The sequence below is a fragment of the Mus pahari genome, chromosome 12, assembly GCF_900095145.1.
Source record: "Mus pahari chromosome 12, PAHARI_EIJ_v1.1, whole genome shotgun sequence".
NCBI lineage: Eukaryota > Metazoa > Chordata > Mammalia > Rodentia > Muridae > Mus > Mus pahari.
This window is the reverse complement of record NC_034601.1, coordinates 80,523,421-80,535,137: the sequence shown is the minus strand read 5'-3', so window position 1 is coordinate 80,535,137 and position 11,717 is coordinate 80,523,421. Positions and strand designations below refer to the sequence as shown.

General features: G+C 36.7%; 1 protein-coding gene across 1 annotated transcript; it reads left to right on the top strand.

The window, feature by feature from the left end:
• Positions 1-9,162: 9,162 nt before the first annotated feature.
• On the top strand, positions 9,163-10,006 carry LOC110330149 (keratin-associated protein 21-1). The gene has a single exon (XM_021210106.1). The coding sequence runs from the start codon at positions 9,274-9,276 to the stop codon at positions 9,670-9,672; it is 399 nt and encodes a 132-aa protein (XP_021065765.1). The 5' UTR covers positions 9,163-9,273; the 3' UTR covers positions 9,673-10,006.
• The last annotated feature ends 1,711 nt before the right edge of the window (positions 10,007-11,717 follow it).

The following is an 11,717-nucleotide window of genomic DNA, read 5'->3' as shown; positions in this document are numbered from 1 at the left end:
CCTGCATCCTTTGGTGATCAACAGCAGTATGGAAAAGTAAGCCAAATAAACCCTTTCCTCCCCAACTTGCTTCTTGGTCATGATGTTTGTGCAGGAATAGAAACCCTGACTAAGACACTGATGCTCAGTAGACTCTTGAGTGGACTTGTTTTTATGTTGTTGGCATAAATGATACCAAGAAATAGATGAAACTGTACCTAAATGGCTGGTAACACAGAATTAATATGATTAGAAGAAGCAAAAGAGGAGGGTGAGCCCATAGGAAGACCACCAGTCTCAACTTATCTGGACCCCTGGGAGCTCCCCGACACTGAGCCACCAACCAGACAGCATGCATGGACTGATTGGTCCCAGGCCCCCTGACACATACACTGCAGAGGACCTAGTCAGGCCTCAGTGGGAGAGACTTGAGGACCCAAGTAGTAGGGAGCCCTGGTGGTGGAGAAGCACCCTCTCAGAGACAGGAGGGAGGAGGGCTGGGATGAGGAACTGTGGGAGGGGGCACCAGAAGGAGGGGCAATGGCTGGATTGTAAAAAAAAAAAAAATTAGCATTATAGATGTGCTCTCTGTCACTTCAAAGACAGTAAGGTTGAAGTGAATGGACTGTTGTGGCAGAGTTCTTTGCAATACATGATTCACCACAATGACTTCCTTATCAGGTGATCTACAAATAGATTTTCTTAAAACCACAAGACTGATGATTATTAGAGTTAATTTGGGAGGAACTATATAAACTCACAAAGGGAGAAGGAATAACACTATATATATATATATATATATATATATATATATATATATATATCCCCACTCTATACTAGAATATCATATGTTAGCAACAGGTCTGAGCTTTGATGGCTGATTGTTAAAATGATAATATGGATTCCAGGAAAACGCAGAAAGAGAGGCTCTTTTGGCATTTTTCTGTAATGAGTCACTATGTATTTGGGATAGAGAATATAGGAGGCTTTCAATTCTATAACTGAGACTCAGCCACTCACAAAGAGTTAGATGCCCTTGATTTTTTTTTTCTAGTGTGAGTAAACTTTTCAGCTTCTTAAATTGTTTTCTCTTGGAAATCTTTTCTTTATTTTTGAGGTTATAATTATATCATTTCCCCTTTCCTGTCTTCCTTACAAACCCACCTATATACCTCTCCTTTCTCTCTTTCAAATTCATATTCCCCTTTTCATTAATTGTTGTTATATACATGCACATAATAGAAATACACACATGTATATAAATATATTATATGTTTATATAAAACACACATATATATTTATAAATGTATAATATAATAAATATATATTTAAATACATAACAAATATAAATATAATTGGCTTAATCTGTATAATGTTACTTGTATGCATGTTTCATGGCGGACCATTTGGTATTGGATAATCAATTGTTGTACTCTTCCCTGGGGAAGAATCTTTCTCCTACTCTGAGCACCCCTTAGTGACATGTAGTTCTTTATGGAAGGTGAAGCCTTAGAGTTTTTCCATCCATTTTGGCATAGTTATTGTTGTTGTCCTTGTTTAGCTCATGGTTAGACAATCATGTTGGTGACATTGAAGTTGAAGTTTCTGGTGTTAGGAGACACAGTCTCAGGGCAAATTTCTCAATGCTGTCTCTTTCCATCTGTTGCCTCTTTGTCTGCAGTGTTCTTTGAGTCTTAGGTGTACCAGGCAAACTTCTGAAGGAGGGAAGCAACCATCAGCCCTACCCAGTTATGATGCCCTCTAACTCTGAAGAAGTAAAAATCTTGTGGAGTGGAATGATAAAAGGGATAGATTGATTGGCATACGCAGATGTGCAACTAAATAAATGGGTAGTATATTTATCAACTATTTATAGTAAAATTAATAAAAACACTTAATTACATCATGTTATATAGACCTAAATAGTTTATCTATCTTCTAAGATTGTGGAAAAAATATGAAAAACCACATTATACAAAGATCAGAGTGTTGTTACAGTATACACAGGAGTCTCTAGGAAATGACAAAAAAAAAAAAAAAAAATTAGAAGAGGGTCCAAATGTAAAAATAATTAGAGTGAAAGTTCGTAAATATTTTTGAAAAAGAAAGTTTTTAAGATATTGAGGATAAATAAAAGTTGGTCAAATTGTTCAGGGTGAGTTGGAGTGTTCTTGGCAGGGGAGAGTGGGGAGATAAATTTTGGAACTGTAAATATACTGGAAGCTTGTTGTTGTCCTGGTTTGTTTGTGTGTGTGTGTGTGTGTGTGTGTGTGTAGGAAATGTAATTTCTATCGAGATCAAAGACTAATTTCATAGGTGTCTGTAGACAGGATCCTAAGATGGCTCCAATTGAACCACACCCATCTCTGTCCTGCCTTTTTATGTATGGAAGAAGCTTCGTTTTAATCCTAGCAGGCTTGAGGATATCATTTAAGTAATAGTGCTTTAGGGTTGGTGGGCAAAGCACAAGTGGATCGTTTGAATTGTAGATAACAAAAAGGATAATTCTCTAGTGCAGGCATGTTTTACACACAACACAGGGTGGGAGTGTTTTCTTACTACGTAAATTATATGAGAAAGGAAATTTGAACTTGCTCTAGATAACTGCTTATTGCAGCATCTTGAGACCTTGAGTGGGGATCCCAGATAGCCTTATCCAGACTTCCAGCTCACAAACAGGGAACAAAGACCAAGATAAAGAACGCTGTGTTAAGCTGTTAATTTAAATGATAATTTCTTACATAATAATAGAAAACAGCCACTTCTGTCCTCTAAACTGGGTGGTTAATCTTGCTCACACTGGGTGACCAGAGGATATTTGCATGTTAGCAGAGATTAAGAAGATAATCCCATTATTGTGTTTTAAAAATGGACCATTCTGTAAGGAAAGTAAAAGGATCTCCTAGCCATGCCTTATTGAAGTGGCATGGAACAAGATACTGAAATAAATTTCATCTATATGAAATGGGATGATTAGACAGTAAGGTGTGTGTGTGTGTGTGTGTGTGTGTGTGTGTGTGTGTGTGTGTGTATTTTACAGAAGAATGATTACAGAGTGAGGTGGGTTACTATCAGAAGTAACAAAGTCTCTGCCACAGCTAGTGTCCAATATTTTGATGGTAAGAAATGAGGATTTTATGCAATTTAAAGAAGAAAAACACAGGGAAAACCAGGACACCATTCAAAATGTAAATAAATAAAATAACCAATAAAAAAAAGAAGAAAAGAAAAAAGAAGGAAAATACATACTTGTACTTAGTAATAGCACTGTGTTCCTCAACTTTGTCTTCATTGACTTCTAGATATTTGCTACCCATCTCTCTCTCATTCTCAATTGAGGTTAAACAGATTAAAAGACTGAAGGAATTCATGGTGTACAGTCATTCATCTGCTCTTTGTAAAGTTTATTAATTTTCTATCTTTGAGCTAAATCTGTATACAGAGTTGACAAGAAATTTATTGAGTGATAGCCCTAGGAGTGAAAAGTATCTTATAAAATGTTGTCTTGTTGGCTATGTGGATTCCCAGGAAGATGAGGCACTGAACTTCCATGTGAGAGCCCTCAGGCTCCCATGCACTTATCTATGAAGCAATGAGCAACTAGTAAACCTGTGCAAGTAATTAATTAGTCAAGCTCATTCCATAGCTGCATTCCCAAACACACTGCCCAGACTCCGATAGAGCCTTGCTATACAGAATATACATTTGGAGTCATATGCTCAGATGCCTGGATAATTGTTGTGCCCTGATGAGAACCACACATTGTTCTCTAGTAAAACTGAAGAACTAAGGATAATGGGTTTTCTTAAGTCAGATGTTATAGCTATGAAGAGACTAGCTCCTCTCATTAGTAGGTGAGTGAATGAATCACATGCCAGGCATTAAATGAAGAATATATATATATATATATATATATATATATATATATATATATATAAAAACATACATACAATACATGCATCTAATATATACATACATACATACATACATACATTACCAGAATCACTATGGATCTTCCTGTCATTACAGTATTTGCAAGATAGTAGACACAAACTTGGGAACTCCTGCTCCTTCGCTGGAACCTCACTTTCTGGCAATTTGTATTGAAACCATTCTGGAAGTCACTGTGGGTGTTGTGAATATAGTTATTACTACAGTACCAGATATGCTGTGGACACACGTCTGGCTATGGATATAACTGTTACAAAATACCTTATGCCTAGTGTTGATAATCAGCATACAACATGTTGGTGAACTATTTCAAGAGCTGGACAGATCACTCTCAAGTGCTTGGGGGCTATTGTAGAATTCTCCAGCACCCCCATCAGGTGACTTACAAAATCCTGTAACTTCTGTTCTAGGGGATCTCAGACCATCTTCTTGCCTCTGTGGGCAAATGTACTCACGCACATAAACCTATACAGAGGCACACAGACAATACACATGATTAAAAATAAAATAAATCTTTTAATAAATGAAGTATTTCAAGATTTCTCCATAAAAGTGCTCCATTCTGTCCTTCCTACACTCACACACGGGGTAGGTAGCTATTGACACATGGAGAACTTGTTATTGAGATACTATAAATCCTTCCACTATAGGCATCAAAGACTGAAGATTGTCAATTACATACAAAATAAGAATCAACAGTTCCTGCTTCTCCTACCCTGTTTTTTATGTGGCACATAGGTACTTCATAGTTGGAAGGATAATACTTCTTCAGTCAGTTTTTGTTTCATTTCATTTGTTTTGGAATTCGTGTCTTTTGTGTTAGCGATGACTGACTTTAGTACTTATGAGATCCTGGAAGTTTGAAGAAGCACTGTGGTAGTGGGAAGTAAGGTTTATTTAATGAATGCTTCTTATGGTAGTTGCTTATAGCACTTTCTATTCTTTGGTCAGTACCACATGGTTTTGTTTAGTGCAGGTTTTAGATGAAGCTGTACATTTCTGTACATATTTAAGCTATATTTGCATACACATCTGTATTTGCACATGACATTGTTACATGACTTTTTCTAGGAAAATACTTTTAGATAGAACAGTCATGACAGACTTAATAGCTAGAACTTTCAGAACCCCAGACTCCATAAGATCTCAGACACACTTGGTCAACAATCTCATCTCCCCGTCAACATCTGGACCCCAAAGCTAGGAAAACCAACACTTCGTTTAATGCATGTGTACATCTTCTCTTGAGAAAGCTTAAGTCTGTATTCATTATTAAAGATCATGTATCAAAGGGTGAATTGGAAGATGAGTCAGCAAATTAAAAATTCTTCTAGTCTTTTCTTTTATGCTTTAGACTTATTGCCTTAGAGCAATCTTATTTGTCTTCACTACTGATTCATAAGCTACTTCAGGAAGTACTTGCCATATATGGAATACATATATGGAATACTATTGCCCACCTAGGTACCTATATACCCTCTGTGTAGTCTTTCTATCATCCATTTTCCCAGATCTCCAGGTAAAGCCGGCCTCATCTGATTATCACTCAGTTACCATCTATGCTGTAAGGGAAGGTCTTCCATGTTCAGTAACTGCATTAAAGGGTATATTTGTATTTTTTTGGGGGGGGGGAGTTATTAATTTACCAGGTTTAGGAACGTTTAATTGATATAAAGAAATGCACTTATTTAGCATAATTAATTTTGGGGGTTTGGATCAATGAATAAATCCTCAGACCTATCATGGCAACCAAAGTGCCAAAATATTCATTACTTCCAAAAGTTTCCTTATGTTCTCTTTTGACTCTTAACAACAAGAACTATGACAATGGCAATCCTCTGTTAAATTCCTGATCACAAGATAGTGAAAAGATTGTTGCTGGACCAGTAACTTCCTTATTTTAAATTAGAGGTTACAGTATTATTATCTTAAGCATAATTTTTAGTCTGTTCATACTCCTCCTAAAATCTTCATAATTTGAAAACTCTTCCGTAGTTTTACAGAATTGTGTACAGTTTTATCATATATTACAGTTGTTCTTTATGATAATCATGTTTTCTGATATTGAACTTTCCCTAATTGTCATACGGTTTTGTTCATGTCTGCTGATAATCCCATTGAGCAGAGAGGCCTTTAGTTTTATGTGTTATTGTATTTCATGGGAGTTCTCAGAAAAATAATATAAGACTTAAAAATGTGTAAAGTTAAGTATGAAGATTCAGGGTGAAGTATCTGTGAGAAGATCAAGTAAGGAGTTGTTAAGAATGAGGAATTATGGATTAGAACCCTGTTTATCATATGAATGGCAGGGAAGGTGAATAGAAACCTCACTACAAGTTTAGATTTATTAATGTCTGAACTATAGGAATCCAACAAAACTATTGCAAATAAAAACATTGGTTGGATGTCATTTTGGGCAGACAGGAAAGAGTAGCCTAGAGAAACTGTGTGTAATGGCTGAATGGAATGAGTTGACAGATCTATGAACCTACACATTTATTTTTGTGGTAAAAATTAATTTAAAACCCAATTTAAAATTATTTTGAGGTGTGTGTGTGTGTGTGTGTGTGTGTGTGTGTGTAAGGCTCATAAAGGCTAGAAGAAGATGTCTGATTACCTGGAGCTAGAGTTACAGATGGTTGTGAGTCATCCATTGTGGGCACTGGTAACTGAATCTAGGCTCTCTGTAAGAGTAGCAGAACTCTTAACTTCTGAACCATCTCTTCAGTTCCTTAAAAACAGCATTTTTGGCATTGTTGAGATATATAGTACGTTGTTCTATAACTTCTATTCTGTTTTGCAAGACATTAAAGTTCATTCCCCATAACTAATTGAAATTGTGTGTGCTTTCATTAGAACTTTTCTTTTTTTAATCCACTCTTCTCCTCTAAAGTAACTACTGATTGGTACCATTTCCAGGGGGAAGCTCTGATTTACAGCCCAAACACAAGAGTGGTCTGTTTAATCTTATAGAGTTGTTTTTAGGAAATAGACTTAATTATATTCCAACAGTGAAGTTACTGAAATAGTAAAGACTCCCTGTAAAGGGAGTCCATTTTGATAACTTTTCTAATTATCATAAATGGTAAAGTCATAGAAAAAACTCATGAGGACTTTAACATAAAGAGTTGTGCTGAAGAAAAAGAAGTATAACCTGCCTGGAGAAGGAGGGACCCGACAAGCTTGTGATGGCCACGTGGAGAATGATGGCTACGCTATTTTATTAATTTTAGGTTCCTAATCAAATCTTACTAACTGTATTACAACATCTCCCTGAACTATTTATACAGTGTGTTCAGTATCCCATTTAAGATCTTTCTTCCTTGAACACTTTAAAAGTTTTATATTAACTTACACATATATCATAGTTGGGTTTCATCATCTCGGATTCTTTTTCCAATTTTAATACTAAACTGGTTAAACTCCCTGTATGTCTTCTTTCTCACTGATTAGAAGATCTTCAGCTCAGGCATCATTTTTTGCATCTAATGTAGTTGAATAAGTATAAGACACAAAACTTACTGCTGTGTAATGAAAGAAGTAAAGGTACATACTGAAACAAGCCCAGCATGAATCTCAAAGCAGAGACATTTGAAGAATAGTCATAAGAGACATTTAACAGAAATCCCTTTCATACAAACAGTTGATGAAGATAGCCTGAACTTAGTGGTAAAGAGAAAAACAGATCCTGAAAACCTCAACCACCATACATGTCACATTTGCAAAATGTATCAAAACAGTGGCATTAAATACACTATTGAGATCATGTTTCAAGCAGAGAAATGAGAGGAGGACCAGGAGAATTCCAGTGGACTGTCCCATCAACCAGGTCCACAAGAATAACATGCCATATGGACTTTTAATATTTAATGTGAAAACATTTAAAACTACTCTTCCAGAACCACTGGTGAATACGATTCATGGTAAATGATGATATTCACCATGATCAGAGCTCTGTGCAATAGGACACTAAATAGTACTCCCGATACTTAGAACTCCAATATTAATCCCGCTGATCTATGTGCATGGTACATTTTTTCTATCCTCTGATGTCTTCTTTAATTTCTTTTCTAAATGCCATGTAATTTCTTTCTTGGTATTTTTGTTATTTTGTGTATCCTATTACTTTATTGAAAGAACTTGTCAGCTGTAGAAATGTTCTGGTGAGGCCTCTATAGAGCCTCATGTATAAAATCATCACATTGTCTACAAATAAGGACACTTTGACTTCTTTCATTGTTGTTTGTCTCTATTTGGTCTTTTCCAGTTGTCTTATTAATGTAGCTAAGGCGTCAAGCCTTATATTGTGGCAAGGGATCATTGTATTGTTCCTTGTTTCAGTGGGAATGCTTTGAGCTTCTCTCTGTTGGTAATGGTAGTGGATACATGGTTAGTGTAAACTATTTTTTATTATATTGAGCTATGTCCTTATATACTTAGCCTCTTAGAACATATCCTTTGATCCAAATCTTTCATTTACCCATCTACTCCACCCATTTGGAAGCATTCACTCTTGGCTAATTATATTTTAGAGAAAAGTAATTATATTTATTTATATACTGCATTAGCAGGAGTATACATTGAGCAATTGCCTAGATTGACTCGTGTTTAAGAATTTGACTTAAATGAAACACAACAATAAAAAAAATTGAGCCAAGACATTTTTAATCCTTTAGGTAGGAACCATTGGAAACACTTGTCAGTTAATGATAAGATTAAGTCTCATTTTAGAACTGATGAGTGAGCAATCTAGTGGAAAGTGTTCATGCAGAGAATAATGGAGTTACCAAGTCGTACTTCAGAAAGAATTGAGTTCTAGCTGTAGATGTAGTTTTAAAACTCAAGTCTCTGTTTTTTTTTAAAAAAAATCTATAAAAAGTAATTTGGTCTGATTTTAGTGGTAAAAACAAGGTTGGTTTAATGATTCTTCTGCTTTGGCTATTAATGGTGATTATTTCCAAGGACCTTGAAAAACATAGTAACAAACACATTCTTATTGGTCATACATATTTGATGATATGTTATGTTGTGTTATGATCATGAAATGAATTTATAGAGGGTAAGTTATAGTTTCTTAAGCTTCACCTTTCAGAATATATGTTATTATTTTCTTTAATGCTTTTTAAAGTTCCTAGAGTAATAGTAAGTAAATTGTGAATTCCTAACTAAATTTTTGGAGAATGAATCCATTTCAGACACATGGTTGCAAAATGAGAGTACAGAGCCCATGTGAGGTATGAGACATCAATCTCTGTAGGGTATAAAAGGCCAGGCAGACTGGGTGATATTCACACTTCTGAGATATTCTTCTGCTTCTCAGCTGAAACCTCACTTCCTACCACCATGTGCTGCAACTACTATGGAAACTCGTGTGGAGGCTGTGGATACGGCTCAAGATATGGCTCTGGCTGTGGATATGGTTCTCGCTATGGCTGTGGATACGGCTCTGGCTATGGCTGTGGCTATGGCTCAGGCTATGGCTGTAGATATGGCTCAGGCTCTGGCTGTGGATACAGCTCTGGCTATGGCTGTGGATACGGCTCAGGCTATGGCTGTGGATACGGCTCTGGCTATGGCTGTGGATATGGCTCAGGCTATGGCTGTGGATACGGCTCTGGTTATGGCTGTGGATATGGTTCTGGCTATGGCTGTGGATACGGCTCTGGCTATGGCTCAGGCTATGGCTGTGGATATGGCTCTGGCTGCTGTAGCTACAGAAAATGCTATTCCTCTTGCTGCTAGTCTGTACCATAAATTCTCCACCCAGGGACTAAGCAGCGGAAGAGCAAGTTGAACTGGAATTTCCATCTATTCCCCTCAAGCCCAAGAAATGACTGACAACTCTGTGCTGGACAGTAGAAAACATCTTACAATGCGTGTTTGCTCCTGAGACAAACTACTGAGTTTGGTTCATCATGGAAGATGGATGTATTTTACTGGATTTTGGAGTGTACCTTTTACAACTGTCTCTTTGAGCCTATGATACAGCTGTCTTCACAAGCACAGAAGAAATGTAGATTTGGAATATACAAATGTGGGAAAAAAGCCCAGTTTTTGAATAAAAATAATTTATTCACTATTAACTGTGTGGTTTTATGTCATTATTATCCTTAATTATCATATACTTGAAATATATTAATTGAAAGGAAATATTTTTGAAATATGTGAAAGAAGACATCATAGAGTGCAGAAAATATGCTAGAATCTAAGCCCTTGGAAAGGACTGGGGTCCTTCTTCTTGCTGTTGCTTTATTGCTTTTACGTTCATGTTTCAAAGCGGGTGATGAACATGACCAGTGTTCCAGGCACGAGAACAAGGATGGTGGATGATGAAGGCAATCGAAGCTTACTGAGAACCTTGGCCTACATTTCTGAGTAGGGAACCTCTTCCTTTCTGCTTATTGCTAATACTGTCTGTGTGGCCACTCAGTTAGAGGTAGCTGAGGAGAATAGGCTTGCAACCAGCTAGTATGTCAGTCATCCAGCCAGGTTTCGAAAAGTAATAGATGACTTTTCCCACAGGCTTGTTGTGCCTTTTTAATTTTTTTGGTAGCTTTGATTTTGATTTCTACTTCTTTTCCCTTCAGCCGTTCACAAGCATCTTACAATTTGTTTTATCTCACTTCAACCAAAAAGGGTCTCAAGAGAAGTGATAATTCTATAAGCTACACATACTGTCTGGAAAAGTATGAAACTTGGAAGCCTCCAAGTGTGAAAAGGTTAGTTATCTGCCAATTCTAAAAAATTCTACTTATATCATTTGAGAAAATATTAGCAGCAAAGCAAAACAGAGCCTTCATACCATGCATATTTGGATTGTAATGAGTTCTGTATCTAGATATGGATCCCATTAATGTCATGCTATTTTTGTCTATTGAATAGTGAAAATGAAAAAATATATTAGTGCTAGTGACCATGTAGAATAAGGCACATTTTATCTCCTCTGTGTACTTCAGGTAGTAAAATCGTATTGGTTATCTTTGAAAGTCTTTTTTCATCATGAAGCATGATTTGTCTTAAAAGATTCATCTTTGCTACCATGTGTCCATGAGGTTATCACTGTTTATGAAAAGGAGGAGTTTATGATGAAGACAGTTAAGTCTTATAGTCATCCATACTTTCTATTTCTGTTTGATTTGTGTTTCTCCAGGGCCTGGCCACAGAAGATTTACTTTCCATGATCATACAGAGTCATGAACATCTGCCCCTTTCTTGTCCTTACTACAGAACTGCTGGAAGTGGGCAAAGACTGAAAGACATTGGAACACTCAGCATAAATGGGATGTCTCTATCCACTCAAGGCTCAGAGGTCTAAGTGGAAAAGGAGGCAAAAATCAAAAAGCCTGAGGTGGGGGATGACACCAAGGAAACAGGACCCAATGGGATTGATGCACATATGAAGTGACAGAGACTGTGGCAGCTCACATAGGCCTGTGCTATGTCAAACCAGGTTGGTTCTAGGACTGAGGAAGAAGTGAACACAGGCTCCTAGTTTAACCAAGAAGTTCCCATCCTTAACCTCCTACCCTTGATCAAGAAGCTATTTAAAACTGATGATCACTACAAAAGGAAAAAATGGTTTTCTCCAGTGGAGTCTCACTGCATATATTTATACACAGTTCAGGATAGGTACCATACCCATGAGTAGTTGGCTAAAATGAACTTGATTGTATTTTTGTAGATTTGTTTTGGTTTCACTTTGCCCTTGAACTTGTGTGTATGTGTGTGTGTGTGTGTGTGTGTGTGTGTGTGTGTGTGTGTGTGTGTTTTAATTTAGTTTCTGGTTT